Source organism: Onychostoma macrolepis, chromosome 13, assembly GCF_012432095.1.
Source record: "Onychostoma macrolepis isolate SWU-2019 chromosome 13, ASM1243209v1, whole genome shotgun sequence".
NCBI classification, from domain to species: domain Eukaryota; kingdom Metazoa; phylum Chordata; class Actinopteri; order Cypriniformes; family Cyprinidae; genus Onychostoma; species Onychostoma macrolepis.
In genome coordinates, this window is record NC_081167.1 from 1043899 (window position 1) to 1065696 (window position 21798).

The 21798-nt window shown below is 37.9% G+C and overlaps 1 protein-coding gene and 1 long non-coding RNA gene across 3 annotated transcripts; both read left to right on the forward strand.

Moving 5' to 3' along the window:
• Positions 1–4088: 4088 nt before the first annotated feature.
• On the forward strand, positions 4089–12826 carry cutc (cutC copper transporter homolog (E. coli)). Of its 2 annotated transcripts, none has more exons than XM_058796434.1 (9): positions 4089–4308; positions 4733–4802; positions 4923–4982; positions 6717–6926; positions 7598–7633; positions 7723–7856; positions 11281–11308; positions 11387–11492; positions 12432–12826. In XM_058796434.1, exons 2-9 carry the CDS (start codon positions 4733–4735, stop codon positions 12541–12543), a joined length of 756 nt encoding a protein of 251 aa, XP_058652417.1. In that variant the 5' UTR covers positions 4089–4308; the 3' UTR covers positions 12544–12826. The 2 variants fall into 2 exon arrangements, with proteins under 2 accessions (XP_058652417.1, XP_058652418.1); XM_058796435.1 differs by lacking the exon at positions 4089–4308 and adding an exon at positions 4318–4522.
• Positions 12827–14020: 1194 nt separating this feature from the next.
• Positions 14021–16622, forward strand: LOC131552576 (uncharacterized). Its single transcript, XR_009274012.1, has 3 exons — positions 14021–14327; positions 14597–14687; positions 15488–16622. It is a non-coding gene; the product is annotated as an uncharacterized LOC131552576 (long non-coding RNA).
• Positions 16623–21798: the final 5176 nt, after the last annotated feature.

Consider the following 21798-nt stretch of genomic DNA (forward strand, 5'->3'; position numbering starts at 1 on the left):
TCATAGAAATGGAGATCCCGTCGGGCAAGGGCGAAGACCTCACCGCGGGAAACAAAAAACAGGAACAACAAAAAACTTTTCAAAAAGGGAAAAAACAAACCGGGGTAAACTGGCGTTGCGGCCACTGTTGAGGTTAGTTCAGCTGTTCTGTCACGATCCTCCGGAGCCAGGGAAACGCGGAGACCAGGAACTTGATCCAAAACATAGATTTTATTGGAAATAAACACGTAGGAACACGGGAGACAAGGAAACACAGGGCTTATAAACACGAGGAAATCAGACGAGGAGAACTCAAACAGGTGGGGAGCAAATCAAACACGGATGGAGACTAATCAACTCAATGACAGGAACAGGAACAAACCAAATATGGGCACGAGAGGAGGGGAAACACGAGACAGGACTGACATATATAACTGTCCAGAAAGTGGACATCCTTGTCTGATACCCCTGGACATCATTATAGGTGCACTCAAACCTCCAGCTTTGACCAGAACAAATGCATTAGAATACAACAATTTTATACATGATATATAATTCTCACCAAACCCAAATTGTTTTAATACAGTGAAAAGATACTTATGGTCAACTTGATCAAAAGCTTTTTCTTGTTCAAGCGAAAGAACCCCTAAATTAAAATGATTACTTCGATTAAAATCAATCATATCACGCAATAAAAATAAATCATCCATAATTGATCTACCTGGTATACAATAGGACTGGTCTCTATGAACTATTACATGTAAATATTTTTTAAGTCTATTTGCTAACACCTTAGAAATTATTTTGTAATCTGAACATAACAACGACACTGGTCTCCAGTTTTTTAATAATCCCAAGTCTCCTTGTTTAGGAATTAAGGATAGAACTGCTCTACAACAACTTGTGGGTAATGTCTTTCTTTTGATACAATCCATCAGTAGATCATTAAAATCCCGTCCAATTAAATCCCAAAAAGCCTGATAGAACTCCACAGGTATACCATCCACTCCAGGGGATCCTCCAGGAGATAACTGTCTCATTGCATCTATAAGCTCTTGCAAAGTTATTTGTTCATCTCTCAACTGAGGCAGATCACAAAGCAATTCAGCAATACTTCCAGAGTCACAATTCTGAGTACTATATAATTCAGAGTAAAAATCCACTGTCATTTTCCTCATTTCCATAGGGTCAGAAGTTACAGTTCCATCCGGACGTTTTATATGGCACAACTGTTTTTGTTGAAAACTTTTCTTTTCCAAATTAAAAAAGAAAGCACTAGGAGCATCCATATCTTTGACTGAACAAAATCTTGATCTTATAAGTGCTCCTTTTTTCTTATTTAACTTTTCATTATTCACAGTCCCATTATTATTCAAAATGTCTTTTTCCAAAAATGCAATGTCTCTTTGTAAACTTTTAACTGTTGTTTTCATCAATGCGGTGGAATATGAAGTATAGTTTTGACAAAAAATCCTAATATTTGCTTTACCAACATCCCACCATTGACCAAGATTTTCAAAAGTGTCTTTCTGGAGTTTCCACTTATCCCAAAAAAATGTAAACTTTTCACAGAAACTAATGTCTTGTAACAATTTAACATTAAAATGCTAATCATATGGTGATCTGAAAACCCATTAGGCAAGATAGAAACATTTATTACCTTATTATTCCAAATCTTCCCCGAATAAAAAAGGTCTAACCTTGCACCACTAACTTGATGATCTGATACCTTTAACCATGTATATTGTCTAACTCCAATGTTTCTATTTCTCCACAAATCTATTAAGTCAAACTCATTTATAATTTTTAACAACTGCATGCTTGATTGATTATGAGGCTCCTCTCCATTCCTATCAACTATAAAATTGGTTGTGCAACTCCAATCACCGCCAATTACCATGCAATCATTATCATCATCAAACTTCTGAATGACTGATCTCAATTATACAATGTCCATTATTAGGAGCATATACATTGATTAAAACAAATATTATTCCTTCACACTCTACTTTAGTTAAAAGTGCTCTTCCTTTTACAATTTCCTCCACTGATAAAATATTAACATTCAATTTTTGGGAAAAAACAATAGCTACCCCAGCACTTATATTTGTTCCATGGCTAAGAGCATACTTCCCTTCCCACCACATTCCCCATTGAATCTTATTATCATCATTTGTATGCGTTTCTTGCAAAAAAACTATATCAATTTGTTTAACAAACTCTGCAATCATGGCAAATTTATTCCTATCCCTGCCCCCATTTATATTCATATATATAATTTCTTTACAATGTAAGTTTATGCTAGAAATGTTTCGGAATGGGATATTTGTATGATTTGTATTTTGTACATATAAATATCCTGGTCTGTCTAACTACATCACTACATTGTACAGACATACAGGTCAAAGCCATCTGATGCTCCATTTATCTAAATAAATAACATATATGGCACTTAAATCACTGCTTATAAAAAATTCAGTGTTGTCATATTTCGAATACCTCAACTGAATTGAGGTCATTTGTTTTTGAATTTTATTACTGACTGTGTACTTGTCTTTTTTTTGTCAATTCAGTTCAGTTTGAAATCAAATTTGAAATCAAGCTTCTTTGCTGTAAGCTTTTGCAACAAAATTACCCTATTTTAAAGACAAATACACAGCATGAGCAAATGTTTAAAATTGAGATTTTTGTAATGGTGATTAATCAATGTTTATATGTAGGCTATGTAAATAAAAGCCTATATTAAAATCTGTTCATTATATAAAACGAACGTGTCTTTTTTTTTTTAGAAGACTTGGATTAAACCACTCAAAGCTTGAAATAATGTTTGCCTTGAAAAAATGGGTTTTCAGTATGGAGATAAAGGTTAGGGTTATAATTTTTCAGTACTACATGACATCGTGGGTGTATATCAGCACAGTTTGTTGTTTTCTTGAGGCGTCTGGCAGAGCGTTAGGACCCAGAAGCGAAGATATGAATTTATATTTTTTGGTAACTCATTAAATATTGCCGCTAAAAAGTAACTAGTACTCTGAGTAGTTTTTGAGACGAGTAATTTGTACTTTTACTTAAGTACCATTTTGACACCAGTACTTTTACTTGTAATTGAGTATTATTTCAGCAATGTAACAGTACTTGTACTTAAGTACAGATTTTCAGTACTCTTTCCACCACTGTGATCTTTCTTACCATATTCACCACTGAGACGACTCAAACCGTGGCATGTCGATAGAAAGAGTCATGCAAAGAAAGAAACAGAAGAACATTTTCAGAAATACAGTGATTTAGCACTTTAACACTAGTTGATGCAGTTTTTGATGTATTCATATAACATTCAGACTGAACTTGCCTTATATTGCAGTCAAATTTGATTTACTTTACTACGACTTACCATGTTTGCCACAAATCATGACATGTAGATGTAAACAGTCATGCAAAGACAAAAAATTCACATTCAGAAATACAGTGATATTTTACAGTTTTTAATGTGTTCATATTATACTACACATTAACATAAATTGCTTACCTTCTGTTGTCTGTCCATGACATTAAAAAAGCAGAAGAATATTCGAGTTATTAATCAAATACCAATAACTCTATGAATGTTTGAGAATATCACCTGTAACCATAGCAACAGTGACTAAAGTAATTAAGATGGCGGCGACATGACAAATCAACTGAGGCTTAGTAATAAGCCATAAACATATACAGCCCAGGATAGGAGAATATAAATAACTGCACAAAGTTATATATTTCAGTATACCTGTGTACATTTACATAAGAAAATCCAGAGTTTTGCTCATTTGTAATAAAGCACACTAAATATGAACACCACTCTTCAGCTCAGAACGTGAACTGTCCTTTGTACTTTAACTTTAAAGACACTTCTTTATACAATGGCTCATGCGTTGCTGTATATTATTCTTGTTTTGTGTATATTTGTCAGCGAGGTTTGTCATATCTTCTTTCCAATCAATCGGTTAAACCGTTTCACAAAACCTCCGAACGACTCGTTCAAGAATCGGACTGAATCGGTTCTAGCGGATCTCGAGTCATCAACTCACTGAACTAAGAACAGTGTTTTTTCCAGACATGGCCGGTGCAATGTTGCCAAGCCCGCTGTTTTCCCGCGAAACTGAGCTACTTCTTTTTTTTTTTTTTTTAAGTCCGCGGGTTAAAGCGTTCTCTCTCCCTCCACTCAAAAGAGGTGAAAACCGCGGAAAAAACGCGATTATTAGGCTAGTTTTGAGTAGCAATTGTGCTGGGTTTGTTTCGCAGACCTGGCAACCCTGACTCTGAACCACTTCCGGCGCTGGACGTTCACGCGAGGTAACGAAACTAAACAGAAAACAGAGCATAATCGCTCATTACATATGAAACAAGCACACGTTCAATCATTTCAGTAATGTTAAACATACGTGTGTTATCTATCACGTTCGGTCCCTTTACGAACACTGTTCAGTCATCTGCTTTTATATGAGTTCCACATGTTCCTTCCACTTGTTAAAGCTGTAACTTACAGACGCAACGCCCCCAAACTACAGTACGCCAGCGAGCACAGTGGACTAAACCTTAGTTTAATAGCACTAAACATTTCTGACACCTGTGTATCTGTAGTATCAGAACAAGTTTATACTTTTTGCCATGATAGATCAGATTTTTTATTATGCTTGCAATATTTATAATAAAATAATTTCCATAACTAATTTCCAAATAGAAGCTAATATTATGATTGTAAACTGTGTTCTTGCAGATGTCAGACGGTTTCCTGATGGAGGTGTGTGTGGACTCGGTTGAGTCGGCCATAAACGCAGAGAGGGGAGGTACAATCTCACACAGCTTCTTGAATACACAGTTTAATGAAAATGAAAACAGTAATGCATCATCAGATTCATAGCACTGGACTTGTTTTGCGTCAGATGTCATGTGTTGTTGATGTTCAGGTGCTGCTCGTGTTGAGTTGTGCTGTAACCTGCTGGAGGGAGGCCTGACGCCCAGCACAGGTCACTACACCCGGCGGTCCTGCTCCCGATCACACTGACATGCATTCACTGTACTGCATGCATGTTCAGACTGAACTCAGTCAGACTGATGCAAATGTTGCCAAAAATTCAAGAAGAATTCATTTTAAAAACACTCGGCATTTAATTTGGCAGAATACAACCTCAAATGAGACAATAATTAATGTTTTAAGCGTCTCTTTATAAAACTGTTATTTCATATACAGTAGAGGTCAAAAGTTTACGTACACCTTGCAGAATCTGCTAAATATTTATTTATTTTTTTAACCAAAATTAGAGGTATCTTACAAAATGCATGTTGTTGTTTATATTCCCATAAAAGATGTTACATATAGCCCACAAGAAAAGAAAAAAAAAAAATAGTTGAATTGATAAAAATGACCCTGTTCAAAAGTTTACATCCCCTTGATTCTTAATACTGTGTTGTTACCTGAATGATCCACAGCTGTGTTTTTTTGTTTGTTGTTCATGAGTCCCTTGTTTGTCCTGAACAGTTAAACTTCCTGCTGTTCTTCAGAAAAATCCTTCAGCTCCCACAAATTATGGTTCTTAATGCATTGTTTTTTTTCTTCTTTTTCTTTCTGAAGCATCAGTGAGCGTTTCAACCTTCTGTAATAGCTGCATATGAGTCCCTCAGTTGTCTTCAGTGTGAAAAGATGGATCTCAAAATCATACAGTCATTGTTGTAAAGGGTTCAAATACACAAAAATGCTGTAAAACCAAATAATTTGTGGGAGCTGAAGGATTTTTCTGAAGAACAGCAGGAAGTTTAACTGTTCAGGACAAACAAGGGACTCGTGAACAACTATCACTAAACAAAAAACACAGCTGTGGATCATTCAGGGAACAACACAGTATTAAGAATCAAGGGGATGTAAACTTTTGAATGGGGTTCGAACTATTTTGTCTTGTGGACTATATGTAAACATCTTATTCAGGTCAGTACTAAAACAAAAACATGCATTTTGTATGATCCCTTTTATTTTGGTAAAATAATTAACATTTTGCAGATTCTGAAAGAGGGGTGTAAACCTTTGACTTCAACTATATTATCTTAAAAGAGTCAAATAATACTATCTGTTAATTTTAAATGGTCAACCAGATTTATAATAATTTATAAAAAAAACATGTTTTCGATGTCATTAACATACATAAAGTAGCATTTAATGGTCTGTGAGTATGTTGGAGATCACAGATTTCTTTGCAAACTGCTTGTATTAAACTCCGTGGGTTCCGTAAGTAGATATTGTAATTATGAATGATTATTCTTAAATTTGTGAAAGTTATTTAGCCATTCACACCAAGCTGTCAGACCCAAAGGATTTCTTATGCTATTCTTGCGCATTAGTATTACAGACTTCATTTGTCATTCACATGGCTGGTCATTTACAGATTTGTTGTTACCACACCAGACATTTATGAAATCAGAAATCCAAGAGTTCAAGATTTTGAAAAAGTGTGTTTTACATTTTGAAAATTCAGACTAAAAAGAAATTAAATAGAACCCATATGATATAAAAATTGCGAAAGGAAATGTAAAAATGTCATTTATTTTTTTACAATATGTGAGGTTTTCTGCATCCCAGCATCCAACAGAGCAACAAACTAGGCAGTGTTATTAATAGTGTTCAGTGTGAGGTTTATTAGAAAGATCTCACTGAAGATCTGCTTCATCAGTGCTCTGCATGTGTTAATTGTTCGGTCTTTGCTCTTCAGGTCTGTTGCAGGTGGTCAAAGAGAACGTGCAGATCCCGGTGTATGCCATGATCCGGCCCCGCGGCGGGGACTTCCTGTACTCAGACTGGGAGGCGGAGGTGATGAAGAGGGACATTGAGCAGATGAAGATTCACAGAGCAGACGGGCTGGTGTTGGGAGCGCTGACAGAAGACGGCCGAGTAGATACTGAGCTCTGCATGGAACTACTGGGTAAAACCTGCATGCATTTTCTCTTCTCCGAGCTACACAGAAATGACTGAACACAATTTTATTTGATTTGGTGCTTGTTTTTGTGCTGTCAGAGTGGTGTAGCTTGTATAGAAATGGGCTGTTTGCATGTTCAGTCCCCACAATACAGTGTTGCCCATCACTGTAGGAATCTGAACATATCTGATTTTAGCAGCGCATATTATAAATGTGACCCTGCAGCACAAAACCAGTCTTAAGTCTCTTGGGTATATTTGTAGCAATAGCCAAAAATACATTGTATGGGTCAAAATTATCCATTTTTCTGTTTTTAATGCCAAAAATCATTAAGATATTATGTAAAGATCATGTTCCATGAAGAAATTTTGTAAATTTCTTACCGTAAATGTATCTCAACTTCATTTGGACAACTTTCAAGGCGATTTTCTCAATACTTTGATTTATTTGCACCCTCAGATTCCAGATTTTCAAATAGTTGTATCTCAACGAAATATTGTCCGATCCTAACAAACCATACATCAATGGAAAGCTTATTTATTCAGCTTTCAGATGATGTATAACTCTCAATTTTGAAAAATTGACACTTAAGACTGGTTTTGTCGTCCAGGGTCACAAATATATATATATATATCATATAACACCTGCTGAATGTTTTATTTTTGTTTTCTCTACAGCGGCTAGTCGACCTTTACCAGTTACATTTCACAGAGGTAAAATAATATTTGCTTGAATATGCTGACTGGTCATTCTCTGAAGTGTCTGTTTCTCAGAAACCTTCTCTTTCGGTGTTTCCTAACAGCGTTCGATATGGTCCACGATCCGGCGGTTGCGTTAGAAGCTCTGATCTCGCTGGGCTTTGAGAGGATTTTGACCAGTGGTTGTGACAGCTCTGCACTGGAAGGTTTGCCTGTGCTTAAACGGCTGGTGGAACAGGTGAGACATCGACTATTAGATGTTCAGTAGACTGCAGAGTTTAATGCAGCGCTTCAGTTTCAGTGTATGTAATGTAGAGGGTTGTAGACGGAGTGTTTCGCCTTCATAGGTTCCAGCTTTTTAATTGTCATTACTTTATTACTTCATGATATATTTTTCATCCGAATAGTTTGATGAAGTTGAGAGAAATGAAAATAGAAAATAGTTCCATCTGATTACAGTAAACTATTTGCTCCAGGATTTGAGTGACGTGTATTGTGACTATGTGAGTGACTATGATTAATAGTTGTGGACTCTGCTTTTCCATTAGAAATGATACTACAAATGAGGTTGTGTGAAGTAATGACAGTTAACTGAGTGCCAGTTTGCCATGGAAACCTTTATAACTTTCGTTTTGGTCATTTCTAGCCTTAATAGTCATATATCGACAAAAGGGGGAATATATTAAGAGCCGGCCCCACAGCCTTAAACAACTTCAATGACCGTGTTGATCTATAATGCGCGCTGGACACTGTTGTGTGGATCTGTCAGATTAACATTGCGTAAATTCACCTATTTCTCCCGAAATACATGAATGTAAGTGGCCAGTGCTCGAAGAACTCGAAGAAAAAACTGAGTATTACCTATGCAGTGTGATAGGAATAAAACACGTCGTCAAATTTTAATTGAAAGGATTATTATTGCCGCCTGTCATGGAAATCAGCGTGTATTTAACAAACTATAAATGGCTTTTTTTGCTAGTACATAATTGAAATGTCTATTTAAATGTCTGTAACTTAAAATAAGCTTTATGTGGTTGAAAACACTGAATATTTGTGGTATTAAGCTGAGCGCGTTTTTCTCTGGATCAGCGCCAGCCAAAGCACTATAATTATGGATTACAATAGGCCTATAACATTTTACTTAGCTAGTTTTAGATTAAAGTTTTTGTCTTCTGTGTAAAACTTTCCTGGGAATATATTTTTATAATAAAAGTAAGCTTCTGTTTCATAAACATGGTACTGGTAACAGTTCAACATTATTAATCTTTGCTATTATATTCCATCATTATGCCTCAGTTAGCTAGTTATAGATTAGGAGTTGTTTTTTTATATGTACAGATGACTAGCTGCTGTGTTTAATCATTTATGTTGTTAAAATAACATTCTGTTCTGTAAATGCAATTTAGCTCAGTACACCATATTAAGTATGCCACTTAGTACTGTAAGACTTTGAATATTAAAGTGCAAATTAACATTCATTCTTGAGGGTTTGCTACTGTTACAATTAAAAACCATCAAAGGGTAAAAACATGCCAGGCATACATTGGTATGATGTAAGCAACACACAAATACAATTGATATTGGGTGTGTTAGATTTATAGTGTGTGAATAATCAAGCATTGACAATAATCAGTTGTATTGGCAGCACCGAGGGCCCCCAAATAAAATTCTGTTTAGGGCCCCATAAAGGCTTGGGCTGGCCCTGCATACATGATATTTCAAACACATAACCATTTAAATAAAAAATATTTTTAAATATACCTTAAAGTAACTACAAATTAGCATGTAAAGCAAATATCTTTAAAAGGGTCATCGGATGCAAAATTCACTTTCCAAGTTGTTTGACCATAAATGTGTGTTGGAAGTGTGTGTACACATCCATCCTATAATGATAAATATCCACCCAGTGTTTTTTTTTTTAATTCCTATTTTAAAATCCTCTTTCTCAAGTGAGGCTGTTCTGAGATTCCTGTCAGAATGACGTAGTTCTGTACAGGCCGCTCCCACAATAGTTGATTGACAAGGCTTACTTTAGACCCGCCCTGAGTGAGCTGTCATCAGTCCGCCATTGTGTCGACTCCGGTGCAGGGGAAGACGATGGCCGTTTCTCAAAATGCGTTCTTGTCTGGACTTGTGTTCTTGTGAAACGTCATCAGTCGTCGCTCAAGTACTGTTCCAATTCAAAGTTCACATCTAGCCAAGTACAGTTCAAATCCCCGGATGTGTTCTTGCTCCGCCCCCTTTATCAAGGATGCATCCAGACTTGTGCGAACTTGAGTCAGCCAGGTATCCCAGAATGCATTTCGCACCAATCAGCGAGCGTTAATGGCGGAGGAGAAAACCCGCATAATTTTCAAAATATTACTGTTATTGTGTCATGAAATGTAGTTTTAAGAGTATTTCAAGCGAGAATGTAGTTGTTTAAAACTCAAATCTGCGGTTTATTTATAAAGACAACACCTATTTGAAAATGTGCTTCGCTGATTTCGGAGACGTAAGCTCCACACGATCACCAGGTGCTCAGTGCTCATGTATCCCACTGAGAGCAGCCTCACCGCGGCTAGTCCTTCTGACATTTGCCACTGGCTCTGATGTCTCTGTAGTGATTAAACATGAGGTAAAATTAGTTTTGGGTAAATCTAACAGGCGATCTTTGGTCTCATGAACCTATTATTTCTTCCAGGTCATATCATTTTGGCTGAGCGCAAACTTATGTTTCATAAATTATTTATTTATTAATCGTAATACAGCGCTGACTTTGTTGAATAAATTTGACTGAATTGTTTGCTTTTGCCTTTATTTCCTATTACATAAGTCTCTTATACTTTATACTTATACTTTTATAATGGCTATTATTGTTCATTAAAACTGACATTTAACAAAAAAGGCAGAGTTGTGCTTGTCATATTTCATTTTATTCAGTGAAGATAATCAGAGTATATATATGCACATATTACCTAAACCACATATTAATGTTTTATATTTTTAAAATGAAAACGAAAAGGGTTGTGTTTTATATTTTGAAGAAAACGAAAAGGCAGTAGTGTTTGATATAATTTCATTTTATTGTAATGTGTGCCATTTTTGTGGCTATTAATATTTTAAATGATACAGAAAAGAGGCAACGCTGTTTGATATAATATTTCGTTTCACTGTAATGCATGTACGTTCCCTGAACTACATTTTTGCAGCTATTAATATGTTTAAAAGAAAACGAAAAGAGGCAGTGGTGTTTGATATCATATTTCGTCGTAGTGAAGATAACCGGAGTAGCCAAGGCGAGCTCACTGACGTTATCAAGTATGCTGCTGTTCCAATTGCAGAATTACCAGACTTGAGTCCTCCCGTCCGAACTTTGCGTACTTGGTATTGAGAAACTCCCAAGAATGTCTCCGATTAAGCGATTGAGGTGTTTTGTTGTTGGATGTAATGATGAATATAGCAGTTGTCAGTCGTCAGCTAGCCACTGTGAAGGTTTGGTAACTTTTTCTAATTGAAATCTATTTCTAATGTGTACAATTAACCCTATTTTTAGCTTAAGCTATGTTGTTTAGCATAAGTTATTATGAATAGATATTTGGACTTGTTTTAAAATATTTGTGCTTTGTTAAATGTTCCAATTAGCTAAGCGATAATGACGTTTTCTCTGTTTACACCAATAGGCAAAAGGCCGAATAGTAATAATGCCAGGTATGTGGATTCCTCATTGCATTTATTAGCACATGTCGTGGTTCAGGCGTGGGTCTGCATGATGCTTGTGTTGTGCAGGAGGTGGAATCACCGACAGGAACCTTCAGAGGATTCTAGAAGCTTCTGGATCTCAGGAGTTCCACTGCTCTGCTCGCTCCAGCAAGGACTCCACCATGAAGTTTAGGTGCGTGAAAGAGCAGAAGTTACACTACTAATGTACAGAAAATACATTATTCTTGTAAAGTAGCGGTTCTCAACTTTTGACTTAATTTTTACACAACAATATTTTAAGACTTTCAAGTTTTGTTTTCAGAATTTATTTTAATCCATGGACAATCTTTTTATCTGTAAATAAGTTTCTGTAAATTAAAATAAGTGATGAGTAATTATTAGTAAGTAATTATAATAATATCATTATAATTATAATAAAATAAGTAATTATAATAAAAAATGAAAATATTTGCATTTTAGAAGTCAAGACATTAATGTTTTTTTTTGTTTGTTTGTTTGGTTTTTTTTAATTATATGACATTTCATCATCATTTATATGACATCTAGATAATGTCAGATAACTTTGATATAAAGGTATGTAATGAATTCGGTTGAATAGCTGTCAGCTGTTAAAATTTAAGTACATAATTAGATAATACCAATTTAGCTCAAACAATCACCAAGCAATGCTTCATTTTGTTCAGTCTGTGGTGTAAAAAAGTCGCATTAGCAATTAAAGAAGAAACACTCAAGCAAAACATAATCAGGTCAAAGTGCCTGAATAATTTTTTATCCCAATTTTTTTAAATAAATTTTGCTGGTAGTCTACTGTATGAAATATGTTTGGGTATAATATGTCACAGTTTACTTTATTTTGCTATCCTCACTTACATAAATGAACTATAGTGGCCTGCACCCACTAGCAAGAAAAAAAATAAAAATTAAATCTGGTGTTTGAATAGTTTTTGTTTTGACTGTATATCTAGGTTTTCCAAGAGCGTGGGAACCATTGTTATTCAAAGAAAAAAAAAAGTATTTTGAGGGTTAGAATTAAAATAAGAATTGTGTCGTTTCAGCTTATTTTAACGCTTTTATGCAAGGACTTGATTTATGTTTATGCTTTCTTCTATAGGAATTCTAATGTGAGTATGGGAGGCTCTCTGTCCGTGCCAGAATATGCTGTAAAAGTGGCTGATGTGACTAAAGTACGTACACTGAATGCCATTGCGAAGAACATACTCTAGGATACGTGGAGCTTCATTTATATCAACAGAAATCAATGAGACCTGTACAGTAGTACAAGAGGGACAATCTTGTAATTCCTAAATTTGTAGTATATTTATGTGAATCTATTCTATAACAGTGTACAGTGAAGTTTTAACAAAATTAAAAACTTGAAATATGTCAAGTTTAACAGCTCTTGATCAGTGGCATATGTTCATACCACTTTCTTTTGTCATCTATTCTCATTCTCTGTTTAATTAAATAAAAACAAAAATAATAATAAAACAAAACAATTCCAGCTGAGTAATGAACTTTGTCATTTTGTGTAATTTGTTTTGAACTTTTTATGTAATGGTCATTGACACAATCAGTGTGGCCAGATTTTTTTGAGTGGTATGTACACTTATCTACTTCATTGGTTAACTGATGGATGGGTCTTTAAAGAATGTGACCCGTGGGTTCAGCAGGAAACAGCTGCATTCACAGGCAAGTAACTTATTTAATGTGTTGCTAATAATGCTTAATTTGTGTAGGGACTGGCCCAGTCACACTTTCCCACTCACACTTATAGTACATTTATAAAGAACTTTTGTCGAGACCATTCAGAGTCACAGTCTCCTGATATACTCTAAAAAATACCGGCTTAACTTCCAAACAGCCGGAGCTGGGTTGGGTTAGATGTTTGAAATACCACAGTTTACCAAGGTTTATTTTTTATTTTATTTTATTTTTTAACTATTGTTAAAAGTTTACTATACTGCTGGGTAAAAATGAACCCAAAATAGTTTGGAAATTAAAATCACTTTAACCTGCAGAATAGGCCATGTTAATAATCAAAAGGTTTAGATCAAAAGATAAAATAATCAAAAGATCACTTGGTCTCTCATTTATTGAGTGCGTTGAGCTTCAGGATGCAATGCCAAACTTTCAGTTTAATTTGCAGCAGTTATACAGTGAGGATATATCTATCTAATATCTGTGGACGGCTGTATTTGTGGCGATGTGTGTTGGCTAAAGGGAGCCTATAAGCTCTCACACATTTGTTTATTCATTTATTCATTGACTGATTGTTTACCATTTTGGGAGGAGTACAATTTTGTCAGGGTCGGGTTTCTTTATATAGCACTATATAAATAATTTGACCAAAGATGCATTTACACTTGTCCAATTTTGTCTAGAAAGCATTTCAGACCACCTCTTTAAATGGATTTAGTGGTTGGGTTTAAATCCGTTTTGGAAGGCATTTACTTCAGGTCCTTCCACGGTCGGATAGCTGTCCATTCAGAGAAAACTTTATTTTTCTACAGAGACTCTCCCCACATAATTTCACTCATATTTCTCTTCAAAAACTGATTTTATTGTTTTTTCCTGTTCTGGTTTTGCTTAGTTAAAAAAAAAGAAGCTTTTTCTGAAGACCTCATTTCAGGGGTAGAACAAGAATCAATCCTTCAGGCGTCCTCATTTTTAATGGTAAGTTAGTAGATACTACATAAAGTACTGATCTATCCAATCTATTCAAAGTAATTATAGCTGTTGAACACAAGTTATATCATTAGATTAGCTGTAAAGTTTGCCTTTTCAAATATAAATAAAAACTTAAATTACAAAATAGGTTTTTCAACATTATACAACCTTCTTGTATTACAAATATTATTATAAACTTTCCTCTTTGCTTTGCTGATGTGCTCATGTGGTTTAACGTCACTGTATGTTGATTCTGATCTTCTTCTCTCCTCAGCCCGTCAGGTTGAGGGCAGTACTAAGGATCCTGCCCCTGTTGGGGTCGAATCAAAACCAGTCGAGGGTAAATAATGCTCACTGTCTGTACAGAGAAATGCCAGATTTAAGTTTATTCTATTTTAGTCATATGGAACCGTTGTGTAGGTGGAACAGAATGTCAATTTCAAGCAGCTATTGCAGGGCAAACCTGCAAGTGGTTTAAAAATCTTAACTGAAATGACAGGTGGATTAGTCGTTTGAAGCGATATAATCAGTTTGTATGATGAAGAAAGCTAAATTGAAAGGGTTACTTCACCCAAAAATTAACTCTAACCTCTTTATGTTCATCTTCAGAACACAAATGAAGATCTTTTTGATGAAATCTGAGAGCTATCTGTCGCTCCGTAGACAGCCTATGCAACTACAACTTCTAAGGCACAGAAAGGTAGTAAAGACATCATTTAAAGTAATCCAGGGGACTGACATCAGGGGTTTCACCTCAGGTTTACTAAGCAGCATGAGTGCTTTGTTTGCACGAAAAGCAAAACATAATTTTCAACATTATTTACAAAATAAGAATCTCCAAGCAGGGCTGGATTAACAAAAGGGCTGAAGCCCCTGGGCCCGAGCAATGAGGTGGCCCGTGATTGGTTGTGGAGGAAGCCGCTCACTGAAAACGCATATTATGCATCCTTGTCAAGTGTATGTGGTATTTCTCTCTAAAAGCTATGAGTGACAAAATTTTTTTTTTTTTTTTTACTCATTTAATCTAGAGTTGCAGGTATCATTTAATCACCAAAAAAAGGGGAAAACAAACACCAAAAGCCATGTAGTGAAGTAGTCAAGACCACCTACCCTGTTGATAAAAACAGCATATGCTGGTTAGGTATGCTTAAAAGCATGGAAGCTGGTTTGAGCTGGTTTAAGCTAGTTATGAGCTGCTCAGTTTAGGACCAGCACATGACCAGCTTAAACCAGCTCAAATCAGCTGTCATGCTTCAAAACATACCTAACCAGCAATATGCTGTTTTTTCAACAGGGTGATCCAAGACCAAGACCTATGTGTGTTGAGACCAAGACAAGACTGGCGCTACTCAAATTCATCTAAAAGATCCACATTTAGGCTACTGCTTGAGATATGTCTTATTTTTATTCATTAAATACACTTAGGATAATAAGGCACTATATAGAACTTTTACCAATCAAATGAAATCACTAACAACAAAACCCATCTTTGCACTGCAGAGGCTGCATCTGAATTGGTACTGTGGCAGGGTGGAAGAATCACACGACAAGGAGAGCTCAAATAAATACCCCGGAGGGTGGATTTATTCACAAATGCAGTGTGGGGAAGTGAGGGTAGGCTTGCTGAGGTGCTCTGGTGCTCTCCAAGTGAGTTCCGGTGCGTGGTGAGTCGGTGGCAGGGCTGGGTCGGTCACACACGTGTTTCTGGAAGCAAAGGAGAGGTAGCACGTTAGTTCTCAGCATCTATGAGATTCGTCTCTTCCCATTCCTCGGCCCCGCACGGCTTATCTAGCCGTGGGCAACGAGCGACAGGTGTGGCCGATCCAGCCGTAATGAGCTGGTGCAGGTGATTTGTGTCCGTCTCCAGGGCAACGCTGATGAGTCCTCGGGACGCTCGTCACAGTACATTAACAACTGCATAAATTATTGATTCCATTTGAAGCAAGAAGTTTTACATCCAGTCACATTATATGGTTCTAAATAAATCAGACAATGCATTGGCAATTTAGTGCCCCACAGTTGTGGTCTTGACCGGTCTTGAAACAAAATCCTGAGTCCTCTTAGTCTTAGACCAAGATAAGACTGAGTAGAAAAACCCATGTCTTCTGCACAGCGCTGATGAACTAGCCCAACGCTTTTGCTGCTATTGAAGTGATAACCACCGCAAGTCGCTTGATGCATTTGAATTCGACACACGATACGTACACCTTTATATGTGAACATAAACGTGACGCTATCTTTTTCTGTTGTGTTTTTTTTGTATTTTGTTTTCAATTGTATTGTGTTGTATTTCTTTGAAATTGTATTTGCATTTTTGTTTGTTTGGTTCCTGATAGTAACAACTATATATTTTTATAGCTTTTTATGGTCTAATGACCTTGGGCAATGTGCAATAATTCCCTTTAAAATTTCACAGAAATGTGTTGATTGCAGTGTATCACATGAAGGTGATTGATTTATGTGCGGTGTGATCTTCTGTTTGTGTATTGGAGTATTGTGTGTCTTGGGTTTTGTATTTAAAGGGTTTATGACCTGCCTTGCCTGTGTGCATTACATCATATTCTTTCTTTTTAATTGGTCTTGTTGTTAAATAAATATCTTAGCAGCTATATATATATATATATGTATATGCAAGAGTAATGAGAAATAAAGTTATGTATTTTTGTACACCAGCACCTGCCTTTTTCCTTTAATTAGGATATGTATGAATATTTAATTGGTCTATTAAATGTATCTATATTGCCCCTGTTGCTGATAGTTTAGTCTGGCCCTTTGCTTACTCTAGGGTGCGGTAAGGCACGCGAAGGCCACAATTATAAGAGGACCTCAGAGAACAGTACAAAATAATAAAAAAGGCAGTTCATGATCCATTTAAGACAAAATTGTGTTTAAACTAATTGTGCATAATAAAGTCATTTAGAGATTTGAAAAGTCGAAATCTCTCAATGAGTAAAATTGGTCATGTCTATTATTATAGATTGTGCAACATTTTAATTTTTTCAAAAATAATTGTAAAATTATTATTTAAATAAATTTTTTGCCCCCTAGTTTAATAAAGAAAGTTCAACCGTGACATTGAGCCCCACAAAAAAATAGGATGTCACCCATCTCAGTCTTGTTAAATCCTCCAAGCGGTGGGTAAAACTTCACTCCTGAGATGGGTGACCCATAGACGGAGGGAGCTGATCTTCCCCCGGAGGAAGGCCAGGTGGGGAAGCTTTGTTCTGCCACTGGCTATACGGCTAGTGCAGTAAGGAGCAATTTCCTCTATCTCTGGGACCCAAGAGGGCATGGATGGCAGTGTGTGACACTATGCCTTGCCACTCTCATCCCTCTCCTATCTCCAGTGGTCAGTGGGGTGCAAGTTGAGGACGCTATGCCTTCTCACACACACCCTGCCCAACCGGCGAGCTAGGTAAGTGTTGTGTTGCACACTCAGACCCCACTCCGGGACGCTGGGCCTTCCGGGTCGGGTCCCTGTGCTCCACCTTGCTTCCTTACTGCGGGTACGTCTCTGGTCCCTTTGACCCCTCTTGCATGGTCTCCAGGCAGTCTCACTAGCTCGCTCGGACCATTGGACTCGGCTATGCGATTCAGTTTGCCTGGTGTTCCCCCCAAGTTCAGGGGCATTCGGTTCACCTCTGTGCTGAACAAAGATGCTCTTGTTTTATGGGCAGAGATCGCAGTCCTGCTGGCGAAAGGATGCGATAGAGCCAGTCCCTCCAGTCAACATAAAGTCAGGGTTTTACAGCCCATACTTCATTGTACCTAAGAAAGGCGGTGGGTTGCGATCAATCCTGTACCTGTGCATCCTGAACTGGGCTTACACAAGCTCCTGTTCAAGATGTTAATGCAGAAACGCATTCCCCAATGCATTCGTCCTCACGATTGGTTCATAGCAATTGACCTGAAGGACACATACTTTCATGTCTCAATTCTCCCTTGGCACAGGCTGTTTCTCTGTTTTGCGTCCGAGGGACGGGCATATAAGTACAAGGTCCTCCCCTTCGGACTGTCCCTGTCACCTCATGTCTTCACAAAAGTTGTGGAGGCAGCCCTTGTTCTTCTAAGGGAAAGAGGCTTGCCTTGTATTCTCAACTACATCGACGACTGGCTCATACTGGCCCATACTGGCCCAGTCGCGAGGGCAGTTGTGCGAACTCAGGGACCTGGTGCTCCAACACCTCAGCCATCTGGGGCTTCGGGTCAACTGGGAAAAGAGCAACTTTCCCCTGTGTAGAGGATCTCTTTCCTCTGTATGGAGTTGGACTCGGACAACCTGACAGCACACCTCCTAGCTGAGCATGCCCAGTCGATGCTGAACTGCCTGAATTCGTTAAGAGGCAGGAATGTGGTTCTACTGAAACAGTTTCGGGGGCTCCTGGGGCACATGGCATCCGCAGCCACAGTCATGCTGCTCAAGTTGCTTCATATGAGACCGCTTCAGCATTGGCTTTACGATGAGTCCTGAGATGGGCATGTCAGTGCAGCACATACTGGGTCACAGTTACCCAGTCCTGCTGCCAGACCTTCAGCCCTTGGTCGTACCTTGTTTTTCTATGGGCAGGATTTCTTCTAATGCAAGTGTCTAGGCAGGTTGTTGTTGTCTTAGTGGATGCCTCTGCCATCGGCTGGGGTGCCATGTGCAATGGGCATACAGCATCGGGCTCCTGGACAAGGCCTCGGCTGTAGTGCCACATCATCTGCCTCAAGTTGCTAACAGTATGGCTTACTCTGCGGCGCTTTAAGTAGCTGCTATACGACAAGCACGTACTGGTCCGGACACTGCGGCCGTTGCGTACATCAACCCTCAAGGTGGTCTACACTACTTCCGCATGTCGCAGCTCGCCTGCCATCTCCTCCTTTGGAGTCAGAAGCATCTGAGGTCGCTTCATGCCAATCATGTCCAGGGAGAGCTCAATCGTGCAGCCAACAAGCTCTTACGACAGCCCACACTTCCGGGGGAGTCAACCCCGAGACGACCCCGAGAGTTGATTTGGAGACACTTCGGGGAGGCACAGGTAGACCTATCTGCATCTCTGGACACGTCTAACTACCAGTTGTTTCACTCCCTGACCGAGGGGACCCTTGGCATGGATGCATTGGCACACAGCTGGCCTCGGGGCCTTCACAAATAAGCGTTTTCCCCAGTGAGCCTTCTTGCACAAACATTGTCCAAGGTCAGGGAGGACGAGGAGCAGGTCTTGCTGGTTGGTATCGCAGAACTGATGCTCCTCACGTCAGCCCCTCCCTGGCAGATTCACCTTTTGGCACCCGCATCCAGATCACTGGAACCTCCATGTACTCCATGTATGGTCTCTGGACAGGATGCAGAGGTTTTAGGTAATCTACGCCCAGCTTTAGTCAACACCATCACTTCAGCGAGAGCGCCCTGTACAACGCTTGTTGGACACCCAGACATGCCCGGTCAGGTTTGTGTTTTTTTTTTTTCTGCAGGGAGGGTTGGAGCAAAGGCTGTCTCCCTCCACCCTGAAGGTGTATGTTGCTGTTATTGCCCGCACTTCATAATTCAGTGGCGTTAAGTCTGTGGGGAAGCACGACCTTATCATCAGGTTCCTTAGGGGGGCGAGGAGGCTAAATCCTTCCCGCCCTCACCTGGTACCCTCTTGGGATCTTCTCTTGGTCATCTCGGGCATTTATGGGGAGGATCCTTCGAGCTGCTGCAGTCAGTGGAGCTCAAATACCTATCTCTAAAGACAGCGATCCTGACTGCACTGGCTTAAGGGCTCTCAAGAGGGACACTTAGTGTTGGTATTTTGACACAATGTTATTTTTGTTAATTTCTGTTTAGTTTTTATATATTAAGTTTGAGTTTTAGTCAAATTTAGCATAATGAACGGAACACTTCCTGAGTGCAGACCAAAGCAAGACATTTTAATGTAAGCTTAGTGACACAAATGCAACAATACATTCGCGGCACAAACAAAATGAAAATAGTAGCATGGTTTTAAAATTAGTGTTATCCCATTTTTGCCCTACAAAAGTCTTTAAATGTGAACATGTAGAACAGGATAATAAAAAAAATTTTGTGGGACATGTTCCTAAAACCTTATTAAGTTCAGATTTTGCACCTCATATTTATAAAAACCTCTGTATGTCCATAAATGTACTTTTATATGGACATTTATGTTGTTGTTAGAAGTTTTATCATTCAGATTTGAGTTGATGAGATTTGATTTCTGTTTTCTGTAGAGTTTCCAGGCTCTTTCACCTCCTCCTGAGTCAACAGAAGTACCCAATATTCCCTTCACTTCTCTTTTGATGGCCTGAGAGAAGAGAATCTGTCTGTCAGCTGAGAGAAAACTGGAGGATTTCTGCAAAGAGGAGCTCAAAAAGATATCAGACAGATGTAGAGTCCTGGAGACTCATCTGCTCTAGACCATCTAATATCATGTAGAACAACATACTAGAAATGTCTTAGGAATGGATGCAGAGATCATTTTCTCTTGACTTGAGAATCACACTGTTCATGTATGTTGATTTCCACAGTCACATTTACCAACCTTGTTTCTAGGACCAGAAACGACCTCCTACAATGCAAGTCACTAAAGCTGTTTTTACAACACCAAAGACTTTGTCACTGAATGTCATTAGTCTTTGCGCAATGAGTCACTTATGGGCATTTCTAGTGCTGTCACTGTAATGTTATAGGTTGACTGCTCATGTAGACATATCTTTAGAAAATGCAATCATAGATGATATAAATTGCTGGTAAAACTAAGATATCACTCTAATTTGACTAGAAATGAAACTTATATTATTCTGTTGGAGAATGTTATATAAACTAGCAGTGCCAGTGCTCTTTCCCCACTATTGACAGAATTTTATGTTATTTCTGACACAATGCTTCCCTGCCATGGAAAGATTTTTTTCAGCAATCCATATTTTGACTGTAATTTGGTAGGCAGTGCTATTACGCATCTTCTGAAAGAGTACAGAATCTTTGAATTAAACCACAGATGAAGAAGCAGCAGAAACAAGTGATAGAAGCATTGTTGATGCACATGTAAAATAATGTGATCATCAAAAATAGCAGCACATAAACAGCACATAAATCAAAACTGCCTAACTTAGCTAAATGAAATGTTGAGCTTATGAAGAGGTATAGGACTGCAAGGTTTAGGGGTGTTGGTGGAAGCAGTCTATACCATCTTTGTTTTGATCATTATTCTGAATTTAATTGGACAAAGTCTTTGACAAAAACATGATTTTCTCATCTTTTTGTTCAAAATGTTTATTTTTATTTTTCATGAAACATAACCACATAAATGTATTGATTTAAAAAGAATGAATGAATCTAGAATAAAGTATTGTATGCTGTTGTTGTTCAAAAACACTAACAGGGAAAGAGTTAAAGGGTTACTCCACCCCAAAATGAAAATTTTGTCATAAATCACTTACCTCGATGTCGTTCCAAACCTGTAAAAGCTTTGTTCATCTTCGTAACACAATTTAAGATATTTTGGATGAAAACCGGGAGGTTTGTGACTGTCCCATTGACTGCCAAGTAAACTGTAAGGGCCCAGAAAAGTATGAAAACATCGTCAAAATAGTCCATCTGCCATCCATGGTTCAATCTGAACTTTATGAAGCGATACTTTTTGTACGCAAAGAAAATAACAATTCGTCTTCTCTGTGCCAGCATAGCGCCATTTTGGAGAATATCAAATAAATAGCAAATAGCGTACACTGTTCTGTGTTAGCCACGCCACAAGGATACGCTGTTTTCGTTCAAATCAAAGCGTAAATACACATAGAAGATGTATCTGTGTGGCGCAGCTGACACAGAA

Excerpts from the sequence above, each read along its gene's own strand:
- cutc (XM_058796434.1), top strand. The coding sequence starts at position 4,733 with ATGTCAGACGGTTTCCTGATGGAGGTGTGTGTGGACTCGGTTGAGTCG. Across the intron at positions 4,983-6,716 it reads AGGCCTGACGCCCAGCACAG|GTCTGTTGCAGGTGGTCAAA; the intron begins GTCACTACACCC and ends TTTGCTCTTCAG. Across the intron at positions 6,927-7,597 it reads GCTCTGCATGGAACTACTGG|CGGCTAGTCGACCTTTACCA; the intron begins GTAAAACCTGCA and ends TTTTCTCTACAG.